Here is a 19,017-nt window from a genome sequence, read left to right as displayed (position 1 = left end):
CTCGTCCAAAGCAAACATACGACACCCTTAGAGGGGGGCAGACATGCATGAAGAAAGGATACCAAGTGGAAAAGAAGTATGGACGACCACTATGCAGTTGCCTAGTAACGGCAAACAAGGAAGAAAGTGAACAAGAACAAGAAATGGCAAAAAGCAACAGAAAAATGCTCAATGTACCCATCTCAATACCCGCGCCTAAAATATTTGTAGTCGCCTGCGCCAAAATGCAACCCATATTGTAAAAAAGAAAAAAAAAGCCTAACGAATGTGGTGTATAGGATAAGACTGTAAATGCCAAAGGGCCCCGACCGATGCGTGAAAGAAGATTGGAGAAGAAAAGAAGGGAATCTTTCAAGAGAGGGCTGATGTCGTAAAGCAAAGAGAGCGAGCGGGTCTGCGGTTTGAAATTGAGAGGGCGATTCGGTGTGTAGAAAAGCCCAGTATGTTGAGAGAGGTGTTAATATTTGAGTAGGGTTGCGTGCTTGTCGTATATAATTGGAAATCGCTCGCGTTTTGACCAACACAAGCAAGTCGGGTATGCCTCGCTCGTTCTAAGAATGGTCGCCCACGCAGAATAGTTCAATTTCGCCGACGCCAAGGGTGTATATATTGCGGACTCCTTCCCGCCATTCCATAAAGGCGATCTGAATATCATCGTCGCTCTCAATGGTGACAAAGTCGCCGTCCTCGTCGCGGTAACGAAGCTTCAAATTTCCCTTGCTGATACTGCTATTCATGAAGCGCGCGAGCTTCGCGTCGATGCGATCAATCAAGGACTGGTAGCTTATGTTAAACGCTACAACAAGAGTAATGTAATTTCCGCTGTCGCAGTTGACGCGAACTTTGAGCTGCGTCGGCAAGGGCATATCGCTGGAGTAAGATTCAGCAGAGGATGGGCCGAGTGGCGCGCTCGGCAGGGACGGGGAGCCGTTTCGCGAGTTAGCAACAACAGGATCGACACGGAGCATCGATGAGCCCTGCATACTTGGTGTATTTTGGCGTGGGTAGATGGGTTGGGCTGGAAAGTGTGACATTGTGCCGCCTAGGCTACCAGAATGCTTGTGCATGGGTTGTCTTGGGGCGCCGGGGCTACTACTGTTCGTTCGAATGGGCAGGTCGTTGCGCGGAGAACCGTTTTGGGACCGCGCAATCTGGCTGTCGTGTAGGTGCTGAGGGATACCAGGTACTGCCGGAATATTACCCTGGCTTGGTTGTCGCTGTCGAGGGAGACCGGGAATCCCAGCATCGGGAGTGCTGTACGAGCGGCTGCGTTGTTGCTGAGCCGAGCTGGAGTTTGACGCCATCACTGGCAGTGACGGACCGCGAGGAGGTTTGGTGTAAGACGAGGGAGGGCCATCTCGAGACGGGGCACGGGGCATCGCGGGCGCTGTATATCGGGCATTCTCGTCCCAACCGGCAGAGCCGGAAGAGCCGCCATTCTTAGTAGGAAATTGGTAAGGCGGACCCGGGAAGACACCGCTCGTGGTACTCGCGCGAGAAGAAACGGGTGAGTCGGCGACGGGTGAGAAGTAGGAGTCGCCACCTCGAGCTCCAGGTGATGGCGCGCCGTTGCTTCCCGTCTGCAGACTGAGGGGTGCAGGGGGGAACGGTAGCGGGAACCTGGGGGGTGGTGCCCTAGCAATTGACGCCAGAGACTGCGTGCTATCTCCAGTCATTGATCGTTGGCGAATATTCGAACTCGACGAGGTGCGAGGTAAGGATGAGCCTGGCGGGGCTGGGAACTGCGAGGAGCCGTATTCGTCGTCGTCCTCTTCATCCTGGTGGAGGTAGGGATTTTCGATGCCGTGGTCTCTTGTCCATGCAAAGTCTTGGGGAGCAGTCTCGCTGTTGACCGACATGCGGGGCGCGTTCCTCTTGCGCTGTGTCTCGAGGCCGACGGCCCAGGTCTTCATCATTTCCTCATGGACGAACTTGATGGTAAAATTTTCCACACCAGGGTCGCCCTTCCACCAAATTTGAACCGAATGCGAGCCAGGCTTGGAAAGGGACACAACATCTGTCACGTTAGTCATGAAAATTCTGCCCTTGAGCTGCAGCTTGGCATTCTTGTTCTTGATTTTGGGGCCTTGGGAGCGAGTCTTGTCCTTCTTGTCCTTGGTCTTGTTGCCAGAGGCCTCTTTGCAGCATAGCAAGATGTTTTCAAAGAGATAGATCTCATAGTCCTTCTCTTGCTCGGTCTTGCCCGTGATCACGCCGTATATACCGTGCAGAAGCAAATTACCGAATTGCTCCACTCTATGGGATTTCCAGTCGTCTACTCTGACGATGAGCTCGTCGAGGGCCTCGTCAAGCAGGGCGCGGTGAACAGCGTCGTTGGCTTTGTGAACGACTCTCTCGGCAGCCTCGCAGCCTGTCTTCAAGTCCTCCTCGATTTCTTCGTTCTCTGCCTTTTTGTTGAGATCCTTGAGAAGTAGCGGGTATTTGCCGAGGCGCTGCATGGGCTTGAGCAAGAAGCCGCCCAACGTGTTGAAGTCGGCTGCGACTGGGTGCTCTGAAAGCCGTATCTTGTCGAAAACTTGGTTGGCGATTTGACCGGCTTTGCGCTGGTTGGCAATGAAGGGTTGGTAAATGTCGAAGGCGCTTTCGTAGAAGCAAAAGGGCGCACCCCATCGCTGATCGTCCTTGGGCATAGAATTGGTAGTCTCAACACGAATGAGGAATCGGCGCTGAAAATCGAGGATGGCGTTGATGTTGAGGAAGATCTGATGGACAATGTCGCCAGGCACGTCACCTTTCTGCTCTAATCTCTTCTTGAGATCATGCAAGTTTTCCAAATCTTGGACGTATTTACGCTCGGTATCGACAAGTTCCTTGACAACGTGGTCCCTATAACTCATTTTAGTGCCAGCGTCAGGCACAGAGGAGGCTTCCGCGGGTAATAATTGGGGTTGGAGCAGGTGTCCATTCTGCTCGGCAAGGTCGAGCACGTAGTTGACAACTTGAGTTACCTGCGTAGGGGAGGAGGGGGTTAGCAAGGGTGATGATGGTTGGGCAAGGGCGACGAACTTTGACAAAGCCACTGGTGTCGGTTCCCATCAAATCCGTAATAACAAAAGTGTCGGCAGCGGGCAATTGCAGCTCCTTGAGGCAGGCTTGAACGAATTTGAAGATGGCAATCTTTGACTTTTTGGCTTCGGAGGCGTTGGGGTCGTCTACCTCGAGGGGTTCGCCCTGCAGACAGTTGAAGATGACGAGGAGGGGATGACCTGAGCGGAAGAGGTTCCATAGGGAGTCGACGGGGTCGGTAGGATCCAGCTGGTCGAGGAAGGGCTGGAAGTCGGGGACCTGGGCGAGGCGCTGTTTGAGGGAGACGCAGATCTGGTACAGGGAGCGTGAGGCATCGGCCTTTTGGTTGATGATGTTGGCAGTGGCGATGACGGGGCCTCCATTCTGAGGGACAACAGTGGCGGTACTGTTGAGAGAGCTGAGAGAGGTGGAAGAGCCAGCGTAGGTGGTGGCGCTGGACAGGTGGCTACTGCGAGGGGCGCTGGCCATCTTGGTCAAGCCTCCGACGCCGTTTGTAGTTTGTAGGGCCGGTGCTGTGTTGGTTCTCATCAAAATAGCGTGCGCCATATCTTATAGGCCCATGCGCGGGGCGTGCCGAGGCAGGGGAAGCACGATGTGAAGATGTCGGGCAGCCGTTTGAGGCGGGAGAATGCCTGGTTCGGGCGGGCTGCGCGGTGGCCGCAACGGCGGCAGGCGGGCTGGTCGGCGACGAGGAGGAGCTGGTATCGCGCGAAAGGTGTGAGAAGAGACGGCGGACCGCGGTATGCCTTTTCGAAAGGATGGACGGAGAAGAAGGGCGCAGCGGAGGATCACCGCCGTGGGAGTCGGTCGAGCAGCTGGTGACGGGAGCCGGCGGGGTGCGTATAGCGTGTGTGCAAATGCAGAGGCGGAGAGCGGATGTCGGTTCGAGTGGCGAAGAAGGGAATGCGACAAAAAGACGAGGGCGAGAATACTGTTCGACGGCTCGGCGTGATGAGCAGAGAGGTTTGGGGCCGCGCAGAGAGGAGTTGCGGCGGAGGATGCAAGCCGAAGGTAAGCCAGGAGGCGCAGGGGAACGAGGTCGAGGATGAGATGGAAATGGCAGAGCGGCGGCGGAGCGTAGACGATTTGGGGGGGGAGGAGAACAGCAGCAATTGGCGGTCTCCATTTTGCAGAACTGACAGGGGGGAGAGGGGGATCGGGGGGGGGACAGACAGGCAGGCAGGCAGGCATCAAGGCAAAGACCTAAGTAATCTGAACCGCCCGCAGCGGTTAGGTGGGTGGTACCTGGTGATGCACTGGTGGTTTGCACTGGGCTATAGTACCGTTTGGCAGTAGGAACCCAGCGCGCCGGCCCAGATGGCCCGTTGGAGGGTGGCGGCTGCAGATTCTTCTAGGTGGGTTTCTTCTTTTTCTACGGGGCACCTGGTACCCAGCCATCAGCTTGCCAGCGAGGCCAGCTTGCCAGCGAGGCCAGCTTGCCACCCAGCCAGCTTAGCTTACCAGTCGAGAGGTGGAATGTAGGGCATTTAGCGTGTTTGAGTAGTGCATTTCTCCATCAGCGGCCGCTACCTACTTGACAGTTGCACAGCGGCCACAGCGGTGGGCCACCGACATTAGTAGAATACTGAGAGGTACCTACTGCGCAGGCTCGTACCTATTTTACCTAGATACCTACCTAGATACCGTAGTAAGTACTACAAATGGAACCCGGAGTTGATTCACAGCATCTCTTGTCCGGGAGGCAAGCGGGTACTTAGAAGGTAGGCTGGCAGGTACCTAGGTACCTGCTACCCAAGCATCCAAGGTGCCAAGGTAAACAACCGACCCCTTATTAACTCCTAGACACCCGACACCTCCAAGTAAATCAATGCACCTACTCTACAAATCAGGTACAAAAAACATGATGAATAAAAAACAACCTGTAAATTGATCTATTTGCCGTCGACGCTTTCCAAGTGACAGGCACGTGGATCCCTGATAAATGCACCGTAAACAAACAAGTCTGCACTCTACTCGTCCGAAACATGAGATGCCGGTGGTTCTGCTTCTCGAAACCGGACAAGAGGTCTGCCAGGGGTAGGGTCTGGTAGCAATGGATGGCGTGCGGTTGTAAGTAGCGTGAGTGCAGATTAGAGGAGAGAGAAGGAGGAGAAGGAGGAGAAGGAGGAGAAGGAGGAGGACGGGGGAGGGACGAAACAATGGCTCTGCCGAGCTGAATACCTTACAGATCTATCAGTACAGATTACAGATTACCCAGGTTACCTTGCGCGGTTCTTATCAGCAGCACCTTCTGATCTTGGTACTCACTACGCATCACCCAAGTGGCTTGGCTAGGTACTCGGGAAGTAAGACGTTGCTTGAAGGAGACGGCAAGAAAAAAAACAGGGCTTCAACGAAGCTGCAACGAAGCTGCAACTACGACGGGCTTGTTGGCCACGACAGAGGCGCAGGTGGCATGTAGTATCGGCCGTGAGTAGAAGTTTGGGTCTCGGCAGATTTCAACAAGTGTTGTACTTGAGTAGTTGATCTGCCGACGACGAGGCAAGTAGGTAACTAAGTAAACCGCCCAAACAGACAAGTTCGTTCGTTGCCTCCTTACTGGTACCTTGCGACGACACGATGCACCCACACCACCGGATACAAGTATCGCAACATCTGGATCGCACCACTGCAAGCCAACATTGCGGGGCATGCAGGGCAGAGAGAGGGGCCCGCAGATGTACCGGTACATGCTCGCTGGTCGGCAGGTACCTTGGGTGGGTAGGTAGGTGGATTACTGAGTCTGCAAGTAAGTAGGTAGGTTTTTCTGCCAACGAAGCCAGAATTGTGCATTCGCTTTTTCTTTTTCGCCTAGGTCATCTGTGAGTAGATTCTTAACCATTCTTTGGTTTCTTGAACTCCGTTTTCTGCTTGTTGATGCTGTAAAGATGCATACGTAGTCAAGTAGTTTTGTAGTCAGCGCCCATCTAAGTAGGTCCCTCCCTACCTTTTGCTTGGGTTCGGCGGCCAAGTGGGTGCTTGACAAAAATGCCCACCTATAAACAAAGACGGAAAACATTTCTACTCAGTAGGTACCCAAGACTGTACCTGTCGGCCTGCCCGCCTAGGTACTTACCTACCGGGCTGCCTCACTATACTTACCCAAGTACAGGCTTTCCTGCCACCCGAGTGCCTCCTTTTGCACAAGAGTGAATGTGGCAGGCAGGGTTACTGATGGCCCTGACGGGGTTGCGTTGCGTGCAGGGAGGAGGTCGTCCCCGACCCAACCAACCAACTCATCAATCATCTTGGAGGGGTGCCCGGCAAGATGCCAAGACCAACTCTGCGACGGTAAATCGCCTACCGCCGCCTGCAAGCCGAGCCGGTTTCATGGTGCGACCTCTTGACACTCTTCGGGGATTGGTTAGCTCGGTGGGCTGGGAGGGTATCGTTGAGCGCTAACAGAGTCTTGGGGCAGACTTTTGGGCCTAGATTTTTGGGGTGCAACGTACTGTAAAAGCATGAACCCCAAGACTACGAATTATTCTCATTATTATCATAATAATCATGGTAAGAAAAAAATTAAGTAAAAATAAAAATAGAAATAAAAATAAAAGAACTATTATGCCAAGTAGAGTGAGAGAGGATCCTTTTTTCTCCCTTCGTCTAGGGCCGCTTGTCTTCCCGTCGTTCCCTCACCACCGACCGACCACCGACCGCCGACCACTCACTTTATGCGCTCTCAGGCGGCCTATACCATCGTCATCCCTCCAATATTAGGCACATGACGAGTGAGCAAGTCCGTGAGTCAACTTGCAGGACAATCTGTCGTCGCTGTGTCTATCTACGTGGGGTTACTAGGTACTTAGGTAGGGTGCTAGCTACCAGTACGTAGGTCGGTCCATTTGAGTTTTGGTGATGTGCCGCGCGATGTGATTCTGATCAGATTCAACAACCCGCCGAGTCTGCCCCTCCTCTACTTATTCTCTACTTATGGCATGCGCGGGAAGAAAGAAGCAAGGGGGAAAAAGAAGAAAAGGCAAATTCAAAAGACTTGGTTCCGTTTCAATTTGCTTCTTTCTCCTTTTTCTTTCTTCCTTTTCTTCTTTCTATTCCGTTTTATCTCTGTTTCTTTTTTTCCCACGCCGCGTCCGTATCTTGCTTCTTCCTGACTCGGACATGAGCAAGTAGAGTAGGTATGGAGTACTTTTAGACTCTTTGCGAGAGCCTCTTCATTTTTTTTGGGGCCTTTCTTTTTGTCCCGCGTCCAGCACTTCAATCAAGACGGTCGAGGTTCATGCGCACAGGCGCAATCAGAGTTTCTGGGTTATACTTTGTGGCACACCTGCCAGACAAAGTGACGAAGACGCCTCTGCACGGACAGCGTGGACGAGCCCATGTCTGGTTTGGATGTAGCACATACTCCCTCTTCGTGCATCTGTCTGCCTGTCTCGCTCTCTCTCGCTCTCCTCACTGTTCATTAGATGGTAATCATTGTTCCGGCGCTTGCCGCCCGCTCTCTCCCTCTCTCAACCCGCAACACACGACGCCGGCTAGGTGGCCAAAGGGTTCAGCTCTATATACAAAGCTCATCACTACAATAAGGTATCAGTGTTGGCCACTGCTCCCATCCCCCCCTCTAATTACCCTTTGCTGAGGGCTTGTCATCCCCGATACCCGTTTCAGTCGGCTCCAACGGGGCGGCTCAGCTTCCATCTAACAAAAAAAAGTGTCCTTGCCAACGAAAGGCGTTCAGCCCATCCCACACTCCCGACCGTGGCGGCGCACAAGAGATGACGACGACCAAGTCTAGGCCTTTGCTGATTGGTACATGAACTTCTTCAGCATCCTCGGCGGCCTACCCAGCACCAGAAAACGGTTGGCCACCCTCTGCCGATTTTGAACGGCGCCTGCCGCTAGCTAGCCCTGGCGGACGGACGAGTCGCAGCCCGCTACTGACCTTTTCCCAGTACCTGTTAGCTGGCGCCCCCCCTCCCCCGCCACCGCCACTCGTTAATGCTACCCTGTATAGCTGTCCTCCCCCCTCGTATTAGGTAGTTATGCCTCACCAATACCTGTCCAGCACCTTCATCGTCGTACGTCACCTAGTGAGTGTGTCTGCTTCACTTTCAGGTGGCTTGATGCTTGGTACTTTGTGAAGGTCACTACAGGCCCAGAGCGTTGGCTCTGGTGACACTTCAGCCTCCCACTACCAGTTACCTTGTTCTGTTGTAGGCCTAGCTCTCCCTCCCCCATCACAGAAGTCAGATGATGCTATAAGCGCCGTGTGAGCCGCCTGACGAAATACCAAATAGCCCTTTGTCAATTACAAAAAACCATGTTGAAAATCAAGCCCATCCACCAGCCACTCTTGTCAGGCCACGGCTTGGCTCGAAAGTATAAGTAGTATCCCTGTGATATTGTCCCTACCCCGGTCGCGCGAGCGCGCATGATCAATGAAGACTGCAATTTCCGAATACACGGGGATTGAGGAGGCCAGAGTCAAAGGTCCAAGTATTTTGCAGTGTGTCAATGTAGAACTTCCCGTCTTGCGTCATCGCAAGTGTACGCTGTTTCTGCACTTCAAAATCCGTTGCAAGCTATGACGCCATGCTATGCTTTTCTCTTTGGCCCTCTACGTACTCCTCTTGACGAACAAACTCGCTTCAAACGAACCATGCAAGATGGATTAAAGACGATGGGCGGTGGTGGTCGACTCATAAACTTGAAACGCTGTCCCTGCCGGGGGGCCTTTGCATGGACACTGACAAATATCAGGTGGACTTGTGCAAAAATACATCGGCCCATGTTGCAGGTGTTTGGCATGCTACAGCAGCATGGAACAATCGGCAAACCAAGTCAGTAATTCCCTTCCCACTTTGGAATCAATTCCGGAGGAGGGAGGGGAGGGTGTCCGCGGGAGAGGGGAAACGAATGACTTACCCGGGTTGGTTGTTTGAGCCATGGTTGTTGAATGGGCAGGCTGGCAATACTTATTATTACCAGAGCATCTCGGTCGCCTACTGAGCATGGCGGGATCGCCAGTTAGTAGCCAGTAACTACCTAAGTATCTAGCCCTTCAGCAAAGAAAGCTGCTTAGGTAATCGGGGCACTCTGATTCCAACAGGTTGACGGTGGACAGTGGATAGTGGACAGCAGACAATGGACTGTTGGCAGTCGATGGTCGAGATATATACTCATAAAGTAGGTGATTCTACCAATAATATTGTATAGTCATTTGTAGAACTGTCTAGGTATCTTATGACTTGCTCTTTACTTTGCTCGACAGGACTCGTCAACTCGTTGCCAGTTGGCCATTCCTTGCATAAGTAGAAGCCGCTAACAAGTTCAAGGACGGGCCGCTAAAAGCACTAACTGACTTGAGCACATCAAACCAGCAAGGTCGGTAACGACTTAGGTACCGAGTCCGACTGTTGACTTGTCACGATTGTGCAGAGAATACGCAACGATTGTGACGTAATGATGCAGAATTACTCTCTAGAAACTGGTAGTACCTTTCGACAATTCAAAAACATTTACTTGGTAGTCATGTGGCTGGACAGCGGAGGATTGTGGCGGCGGGCTACATGTACGGTCATGTAACTACTTAGGTACCATACTGAGTACTCATCCTCTTCCCCCCGCCAAATCGCGCCCATCCACATCGGGCAGCCCTGTCGTGTCTGCCAGCCAAACAAAGGGCTTTTTTTTTTTGGCAGAGACTTGGCCGCCAAATCTCATTTACCCCAGTCGGACTACCACTACGAAGTACCTAGGTACCTACAGGATGGCTTAGCTTAGGTCGCCAAGTAAAGTACTTACTCCATACCGGGTAGTTACCCAAGCAAGACAGCTCATGGCAGGCAGCCTCAACAACAATCAACCCGTCATCCGCATCTTGTCACCGCACAAATCCGACCCCGACTGCTCCGCGCGGGCAGATGCTATCGCGGGTCATACCCACGGCACCATCGCAGCCATCGGAATCTTTTTCATCTGCTTGTCTCTCCGCGCTGCCAACCTGCCGGAACCCGTGCACTCCAGCGTTGCCGGCTCTCCCCTACCTTGTATTGTCTCGAGTCCCTCGCCACGCGACCGCCGACCGCCACATCGCATCGTCAGGCAGCCAGCTCATCTCTGTGCCACTCTCCATCGTCGCCGGTTTAGCAATCGATCATCGTTATACAAATCGTGTGCAAACAAAAGAAATTACATAAACAAAAACAACGCGTACCGCCTCACTCGCCGTTTGCCCCTCCACCAGCTAGTTACGATGGACCCTTTCTCCCCCGTCCAGCAGCCTGACGAAGGCTATTCTGAGGACCCCCTCAATCCCCAGGACAGCTCCGCGCTGCTGGCCTCTCTCTCGAGCTTCCGATCACCTTCTGACCTTGCGGCATGGATTGCACGAAATGCCTCTGTGTTTCCTACGTCTGTAAAAGCCGGTATGCTGTGCCCTGCCCTGTTGTGCCATGCCCTGCCACCAAAGCGGCGACCTCGTGCATCTACTGACAGTAGCAGAACTCACCATGGCATTGCTGGAAGAGCTGCCCACATCCACCATCGCTGGCATCGTCCAGTACCTACGACCTCGACTTTATATTGACTTTATCAACCATCTCCCCGCCGAAATCTGCCTTAAAATTCTATACTATCTCGATCCCATATCCCTCGTTAGCGTGCTGCAGACGTGCCGAGCTTGGTACGACCTGGCTCTGGATAGAAAGCTCTGGGAGCGCCTCTACCATCTCGAAGGTTGGAAAGCTCTCGACAAGGAGATAGAAGCGGAGGAAAAGAGAATAAATAAAAACATTGACAACTCGGTCAGCCAAATGCAGCCCATTGGCGGCCCCGTCAACAAGGTCCGCGCCATCATGAGCGATGACGACGAAGATCTGGAAATGGTGGACAGCGAGCGAACCCATATTTCCAAGGATAGCTTTTCTGGACACAGCCTGTTCGGATCGCCAGCCACCTCGTTCTCTTCGAGCCGCCGAGCCATCACACCTCTGGGTGACGTCGACATGTCCAACTACTTCTCCAAGGGAAAGAGTGTAGACAGAAGCTTTGCGTCCGCAGACGTCCGTGCAAAGCGAAAGGCTCCCGACAGCAGCCCTGGACCGCTAAATCCTCCCGTGCTGGCGCAAGATACCAACGCAAACTTGCGGTCCAAGCTGTGGACCTGGGACTCGGCGAGCTCCAAGCACCGACTAAACTGGAAGTATCTATACAGTATGCGGCGCCGTCTCGAGTCCAACTGGGAACTGGGAAAATTCTCCACCTTCATGTTCCCACACCCAGACCATCCCGAAGAGGGCCACCAGGAATGCGTATATACTATCCAGTTCGACTCGCGCTACCTCGTCAGTGGCAGCCGAGACCGCTCCATGCGAGTATGGGACGTCCAGACTGGCAGACTTGCCAGGGCACCACTCGTAGGGCATCATGGTTCTGTGCTCTGTCTCCAGTTCGACGCCGATCCCGAGGAGGATCTTCTAGTCTCTGGCAGCAGCGACTCTAATGTTTTTATCTGGAAATTCTCCACTGGAGAGCTTCTGCAAAGAATCACTAGGGCACACAAGGAATCTGTCCTCAATGTCCGATTTGATAAAAAGATCCTTGTTACATCATCCAAAGACAAGACAATCAAAATCTTCAACCGAAGGCCGCTCCGCTATGGTGACCTTGGCTACGAACCGGTTGGCTCAGTTGCTACCACGGTAAAGCCGTACGGCTACGAGCCTGACCTTGCACAAGAGTTACCTATCAAACCCGAGTTCACCATGATAGGCCGCTTAGATGGCCATAGTGCTGCTGTCAACGCGATTCAGGTCAAGGGAAGAACCATCGTTTCTGTCTCGGGTGACAGGCAGATCAAAGTTTGGGACTGGCCGGACCAAGTCTGCAAGAAGACAATCCCGGCGCACGAGAAGGGTATTGCTTGCGTAGAATTTGATGACAGACGCATCGTCAGCGGTAGCAGTGACTATGAAGTTTGCATCTTTGACGCACCCACGGGCCTCAAGGTGGCCTCGCTTCGAGGACACGCCAACCTAGTCAGAACGGTCCAGGCCGGTTTCGGTGACTTGCCGTATAGTAGAGTCGAAGACGAGGCCGAAGCACGAATGCTGGATGCCGAGTGCTTGAAGGCCATGGCAGCTGGGGAATTGGGTTCCGAGGGCGACCGCCGCAGCGCTCGCCGAAGTCGACGTGCCCATGCTGGCAGCTCCAAACCCGAAGACATCCAGGTATTCGGCGCCAAGGTGCCTCCCGGAGGCGGTGGTGGTCGCAAGTATGGTCGAATCGTGTCGGGTTCGTATGACCAGAGCATCATTATCTGGCGACGGGATAAGGAAGGAGTATGGCGACCCGCGCACTACTTGCGACAGGAAGAGGCGGCGGAACTCGCTCAAAGCCAGCACGCCCAGGGTCTCTCAGTGATGCAAGCCGCCACGCGTGTTCCGCAGCCGAATCTCCCCGTCCACCCGCCAGCCGCCGTCATTCACCAGGGCGTAGCCCAGCCCGCCCAGCAGGCGCCTGACGCTAGCCCCGGAAATCAGCGCATTGCAGGCTTGTATATGGCATACATCGACCAAGTGGTTCCTGCAGGAGTTGCTGCGCTTGAACATGCGCTGGCCAATTATCCGGCCATGCTGGGTTTCCACACGTACCTACAGTCTGTCATTGAAAGAGAGGCCTCGCTGCATTTGCGACTTCAGCTTCGACAAGCAGTGGCTAATGCGCTAATCAACATCCAGAATGGTCGCGTCCAACGACTGAGGCGCGAACCTGTCGCTGCCACAGGAAGCTCATCAACCGCAGCTACTGCTGGATCATCGAGCAGCAGCTCAGCTGGCAGCTCAAGCAGGAGAATGGAAGCATCATCATCGGCTGCGGAATCCTCGGCCGCAGCGCAAACATCGCAACAGTCGCAGCCACACCAACAAGTTCAGCTTCATGGACAAACGTTTTCCTCTTCGGCGTCGAACCCTGTCCACACGCCAGTTCCAACACCAGCCGTGCCGTTCCAAGCCGGCCAGGCTACAGCCGCGACGCACCACCATCACCATAGACATCACCATCACCACCACCCGCATCTCACTCCGGCCGAGAATGCGCCGGCTCGCGTGTTCAAGCTGCAGTTTGACGCTCGCAAGATTATTTGCTGCACGCAATCGCAAATCATTGTCGGCTGGGACTTTTGCAATGGTGACAAGGAACTGCAAGAGGCGTCGCGCTTCTTCGCCACCGTCGACTAAGCTGTGAGCGGTGCGCCCCCCCTTATTAATATTTATTTCGGCACACGGCGATTAGGCGCAATGGGATACGAGGTGGAGCATATTAGGATGGAGCATTTTAAGATTTAATCTGGATATTAGTATGAAGCAAAGGATCAAAGCCAGCAACGCTGTACATGGTATTTGGAAATGCATCAAGGGAAACGGGCGTTTGTACATTTGTCCAACATGGAGATAGCTTTAGGTGATACGACATGTAAATACGAGGCAACAACAGAGCCAGCACCAGAATAGGGCAAACATGTTCTCTGAAATGTAAACTGCATTGAAAAACTTGTGTGAAAAAAGCAGTTGGTAATGTTCTTCCGTGACACGTGTGCGTAGATCCGAATCATCGCCCAGATGCAACGTGGTGATATTATAAATAAACATGGGAGTCGCTAAGATGGCATGTACACAAAAAAAAAAAAAACAAACAAAAGAGCCAAGAAACAACAAGAGACGAAAGCGGAAAACGCCCCAAAATCCGGGACTCCCCAACTCAACCGGCGACCTGCTTCACCTTGTCCTCGGTCTGGGGCGGCTCGTCGACAAACTCGGGCACGACCTCGTCCTGGAGGAAGCCCGGGAGGCCGCCGGCGTGCATCTCCTGCTCGAGCTCCTGCTCCATGCCGAGGGCCTCGAGCTCGGCGTCGAGCTCGGCCTCGTCGACCTCGTCGGGGATGTCGTAGCTGCGGGCGAGGCTGTCCTGGATCTCGTTGCCCATGTCGAGCAGGTCAGCCATCTCGTCCTGCATCCTCTCGATGCGGTCGACGTCGATCTTGCCGTACTGGCGGCGCAGCTCCTTGTTGGTCGTGCGCATGGCGTCGACCTGCGTCATGACGTTCTTGAGGTTGTCCTGCATGCCCTGCGCCTGCTCCATGTTCCACACCTGGCCCTCGAGCTTGTCCTTCTCGGCCTCGTACGCCTTGCGCCGCTGCAGCACCTTGAGCGCCTTTTGCTTGAGCGCCTGCTTGCCGGGGCCCTCGCGCATCCGCGACAGCTTCTCCTGGTACGCCGACAGCTCCCCCTGCAGCGCCTTGAGCTTCGTGTCGACCGACGCGATGCGCGCGTCAATGTTGGAGATGGCCCCGTTGAGCGTCGGCTTCGGCCCCGCGGGCTTGGAGCCGAACAGGCGGTTCATGGTCGTGCGGTGGCGGGGATTGGGGTTGTGGGATGTGTGTTTTTTTTTTCCGTCAACGGCAAGATTGAGGAGGAGGCGGCGACGGCGGCGGCGGCGTGGTCGTCGTCTTCAGGAGGATGTCTTTCTCCTTCTTTTCTTCTGCTTTCTTTCGCGTCTCTCGTGAGGTTCGTATTCGAATTTAAATGAGCTTCTTGCGCCTTTGTAGTTTTTTAAAGGACAAATATGGCAGCCTAGGTCAGGTAAAGCAGATGACGTTCCGTTGCTGGTCAATAATCCGCCAGCCTAGCTAGTATGGAGGGGCAGCCCCCCGCAAATGCACTGTAGGTAACTACTTGGGAGCCGCCTAGGTACGGAGTGGACTTCGGCCTACGCCTTCGAGTACATGGATGAGTCAGCATATCCGTCGTTGGGAGCACAAAAGAAACAAACTTCCAAATCAGGTTTAGCGTTCATGTTATGCAACACCAAATCGGGCAGATTGTAAACAAATGAACCAGTCCTGCATAAATAGCTCCACCAAAGCTTCCTATATATGCTTGAATAGACGAAACCCACGCGTACGCGTGCAACAAAGGCGGTTTTTTGCTACATCAATCCTCGACCGCCTGTTCTCGTATCCCCTCCCCCTGGTTGTCCAATATTTACCCCGTGTAGTGATACAGGACATGATTTGTTTATAATAAACAGCCTCGATCTCCCAAAGCTCCTCGAAACTTCGCTCCAACAACATCTTGCATTTGAAATACTCCCAACCGCGTCTTGAACCGCGAAGCTTCCCCTCTCCCTCAACACAATATGGATACCGGTGCGCCGCGACATGGCAGCTTCAGGGCCTTGGGAATAGAAAGGTATCTTGTTACCAAGCAAGCTACCGCGAAAAAGACGCGAGATCTGACTGGTTACAGCATATCGTACAGAGTGCCCGACTCGTTCTTCCCATTGGAGGAGACGGTCGCGCCCTTACCAGCGACAGACAGCTCGACGTCGCCGACTCAGTATGCCCGCCCGCTCAGCCCTGCCTTGACTCTGTCCTCAGTACTAATTGAACGCGAAGAAGATGGTCAAACCACTTCCAAGGCCCTCGAGCCCGCACACAGCTCCGCGCCTGGTCACGCGTCGAGTTCCCGTCCCAGTCGGCTCGCAACTTCTCTGGCACAATCATGAAGCGCGTTGGCTTCCCGATACCCCATGACATGAACGCCCCGACGATACCGCTGCCAGTGGCGCAGAATCCCATAGAACTCCCCGTGATTGCGGCAGACGGCATGCCCACGCGACGTGTCGTCCGCAGGCTGGATTCGTACAAGCCGTCCGAGGAGGAGTGGCATGTCAAGGGGAGGCCGCTGACGAGGTTGGACATGGCAGGTCTGCAGATGCAGGCCCAGGCTGACGTCGCCCACTGCCTACGGGGCTGCCCGACGGGCACTACGCTGGCAGAAGCACGACAGCGCAGAGCCGGCCACTACGTCCAGATCGTGCCTCTGAAGCGACGAATTGGAACAGTGTCAAGTGCCGGAAACAGACTACGTACATACATGGAGGTCTTGAAGCTGTCAGCCGCAACGTCCAACTTTCGCGTACCGTCGCGGCGTTTCAGTGTTTTACCCCGCCCGCAGGCCGCCAGCCCTGCGCTTTCTCCCATCGCCCTCTTCACCCCAGATCAGGAGCCCGTCACGCCAGCCGCTGTCATGGAGCCGCCTCGATGCGTGTCTAACGCCAAGTCGCCGACAAAGCGAAGCCCGCGTCACAAGAGCCCGCCCATCAAGAATGAGGGGCCGCGGATCAGCGAGCCTGCTGTCAAGCTGCTACCAGCGACGACGCCCAAAATCGAGCCGTCACCCATCAAACCTGCGTCGCCGCCCCCGGCAACGCCATTGAGGGAAACTCGAAGATTGCGCAGCAGCGGTGTGACCCCGTCTACGTTTCCCAAGTCTGCGCCTTTTGGCACCGCGTTTGCTGGCATGCAGCGACATTCTGCTTTGCGACTCGGTGGCGCGGCGTCACTGTGTTTCTCGCCCGCGAGGCTTCTTACCACGCCGTGTCCCAGCCATTTGAGTAATGAGCCTTCAATGAGCCAGACGTCTCCTGCGAAGCGCTCATCTTCTGTCATGGAAACGCCGTCTCGGCCTGTGGCTACGGAGCCGATGACTCCCCGCATCTTTACCGATATCTCCATGATGACCAACGATGTGCCAAGCCCGGTTGCTTTTGTTTCGAGGCTGTTTCCAGACAGCCCCGTCAAGCAGCCGATCGGCTTGCCATCTAGTACACCACAGAAACCGGCCGACTTTGACTTTGGAACTACATCACCTGCCTTTAACTCCGTCACGTGGTTGAACAATGTCGAAGCTGTCCAACGACCGGTTGCAAGCTTGAAGAAGGGCTCGCGACGTCAAAGCGAGCCTCTTATTCGGGGCTGCCTTAGAGCGCAGGGTCGCAGACAAACGCTTTCCCCGCAGAAGTTAGTGTTCAAAGCTGGCCAATTGTTCACTCAATCAAAGGGCCAGTCCTTGAACCGTAGACAAACGCTGTCCTCACTGAAGCTCATGCCCCAGGCTGAGACACGTCTCACTGGATCAGACGGCCTGTTCTCTCCTGTGAAGAAGGACGTCCAGCCCATAGCGACCGCGAGTGGAGTCAAGTTTTCTGGATCACCCAGGGTCCAAAAGTCACAAAAGCCCCGCAGGAGCCTGGATATGAAGACGTCTCCCGCGACACGACAGCCCGCGAGTGAGGTTGTCAATATCGATATGCGCCAGAATCCAGATATATTCGGTACCAAGGCGGTGACGCTGAGTGTCTCACCAGTCCTGGCCGCAGCACTTCCGAGCATCATCGAAAGCGGCCCAGAAATGGATGGCCCTCTAGAGCCCGCTGAACTTCAACAGCTCTCGCCCTCCGTCGAGATCGGATCTCGCAGAGACGCCGAGAAATCCACTAGTGCTCGAGCACCAGTGGAAGTCGAAGAGACAGCGGTCCGAGACGGCTCGCTTTCACCAGTCGTTGACAGCCCGATGGGTGGTTTGGGCATCTTTGCGCCCTTGCCTGTAACTGACTCGCCTCAAATTTCCATTGAGGAGCATGACGAGGTCACCGATACTGAGCCCAATGTTATTACACAAAGCCCAAGCCCGGTCACCTCCGTTGCTGCTTCAACCTCCCCGAAGGAGCAGAAGCTAAGCCCTAGCCCGACGCTGAATCTCTCATTTACTCCTGTTAACAGCAGGAGCCCGAATGCAGCAGAAGCAAATGCGCAGCTAGAGGAGTCGATCCCTGAAAGCCCCCCAACGGTTACAGAGATTATTGAAACTGTCACAGCCCAATCGCACGACTACGATAGCCCTGGACGCGACTATATGAGGGAGTTTATTAGACGCTCACGACCAAAGCGCCCTTCCACTACCGAGGCCGGGTCACCAGTTGGGCTTGCCGCTAACAAGCGCCAGCCTCTGGGTCCTAAGAGCCCCAACACGGAAAGTCCCAGCAAGAATAAGCGCAAGCTGGAGAAAGAGCATGACCAACACGAGTCACCTCTTAAGAGAACTCCCAACGCGTCTCCCAGGAAAATTCGACGCTATGGCAAGAACTTCACGCACAAGGTTCCCATACCGGACGAAGACGAGGGGCAGCAGACTGAAACCCTGGACCTCCCAGTTGCGACAGCCTCTGAAGGACATGCTGGCGGCGAAGAGGACAACGCTGGAGTGGACAGCACATCTAGGCGTTCCTCTCGATTGCGAAATCAGACACGCCTGCCATCCGCCAAGTCAGCCATCCCCACTCCTATTAAGATTGGGCGAGGCAGCACTCCTACGTTGAACTCTGCGGTTCGAAGCGTGCAGCAGGACCTGACGAACCAGACTCGCACGAACACGCGCAAGAACAGGGGCAATGCCGAGTACCCTGCCCAATTCCTTGCTAAGCAATCGGAGGAGGCACAGGCGGAACCGGAGCTCGTGGAGCGCGAGTCTTCGTCAGAAAAGGAAGGGCGCAAATGTGTCAACTGGAGCAACCCCCTGGCCATGTACCAAGAAGACCTGCACAGAAAGGAAAAGGATGCGTCAAAGAAGGCCAAGACATCGAAATCCAAGACTGTGCAGATGAGCGGCATTGCAAAGCCGGCCACACGAGCCAAGACGACTGCGGACAAGGAGCGTACTGCGCGCCTCGCCGAGCACTTTGGCATGGTGTCCAACGGTACACCGGCAAAACCGCAACGATCTACACGATCGCGCATGAGAATTTGAAGCGTTTATTAATGAAAGAAGCATTATATAATATTTGTTTAGAGCGGCAAGGAATAATTGGCGTCGTGAACGCATTTTACACACATGGTTGCATAGAGAAGGAGACTGAAGGGGAAGTCGGTAGCATGTTGCATCAGCGATTGGCGACATTGATGTCTTTTCTTTCTGTTTTCTACTGGAGGAGTTTGGTTGAGTTTCTTTTGCATCTCTCCGCATGCTGGAATAATTTCTTTGCTACGGTCTAGCATCCCATTATGGAGTTTTGCTATGTTTGACATATAAAGGGAAGGGAAAAAGGACGACGACAAAGACAGTCGGACCGGTAGTTTTAGCAAAAATGTCCTTTGGTCTTGGGAATAAT

General features: G+C 54.1%; 4 protein-coding genes across 4 annotated transcripts; 2 read left to right on the top strand and 2 right to left on the bottom strand.

Annotated features, from left to right (window-relative positions):
• Nucleotides 1-551: 551 nt before the first annotated feature.
• On the bottom strand, nucleotides 552-3,594 carry V2A60_009820 (uncharacterized protein; the record flags this gene model as incomplete). Its single annotated transcript, XM_083261084.1, has 2 exons — nucleotides 552-2,969; nucleotides 3,028-3,594. The coding sequence occupies 2 exons, from the start codon at nucleotides 3,592-3,594 to the stop codon at nucleotides 552-554; spliced, it is 2,985 nt and encodes a 994-aa protein (XP_083117210.1).
• Nucleotides 3,595-10,261: 6,667 nt separating this feature from the next.
• On the top strand, nucleotides 10,262-13,247 carry V2A60_009819 (F-box/WD repeat-containing protein; the record flags this gene model as incomplete). The annotated part of the gene is made up of 2 exons (XM_083261083.1): nucleotides 10,262-10,433; nucleotides 10,510-13,247. The coding sequence occupies 2 exons, from the start codon at nucleotides 10,262-10,264 to the stop codon at nucleotides 13,245-13,247; spliced, it is 2,910 nt and encodes a 969-aa protein (XP_083117209.1).
• A 520-nt stretch (nucleotides 13,248-13,767) lies between these two features.
• On the bottom strand, nucleotides 13,768-14,409 carry V2A60_009818 (Snf7 family; the record flags this gene model as incomplete). Its single annotated transcript, XM_083261082.1, has 1 exon — nucleotides 13,768-14,409. The coding sequence occupies one exon, from the start codon at nucleotides 14,407-14,409 to the stop codon at nucleotides 13,768-13,770; it is 642 nt and encodes a 213-aa protein (XP_083117208.1).
• Nucleotides 14,410-15,204: 795 nt separating this feature from the next.
• On the top strand, nucleotides 15,205-18,656 carry V2A60_009817 (uncharacterized protein; the record flags this gene model as incomplete). The annotated part of the gene is made up of 2 exons (XM_083261081.1): nucleotides 15,205-15,404; nucleotides 15,464-18,656. 2 exons carry the CDS (start codon nucleotides 15,205-15,207, stop codon nucleotides 18,654-18,656), a joined length of 3,393 nt encoding a protein of 1,130 aa, XP_083117207.1.
• Nucleotides 18,657-19,017: the final 361 nt, after the last annotated feature.

The sequence above is a fragment of the Cordyceps javanica genome, chromosome 7, assembly GCF_051103115.1.
Source record: "Cordyceps javanica chromosome 7, complete sequence".
Lineage (NCBI taxonomy): Eukaryota > Fungi > Ascomycota > Sordariomycetes > Hypocreales > Cordycipitaceae > Cordyceps > Cordyceps javanica.
Note: the sequence above shows the minus strand (reverse complement) of the source record. Positions and strands in the feature narration are given on the sequence as shown.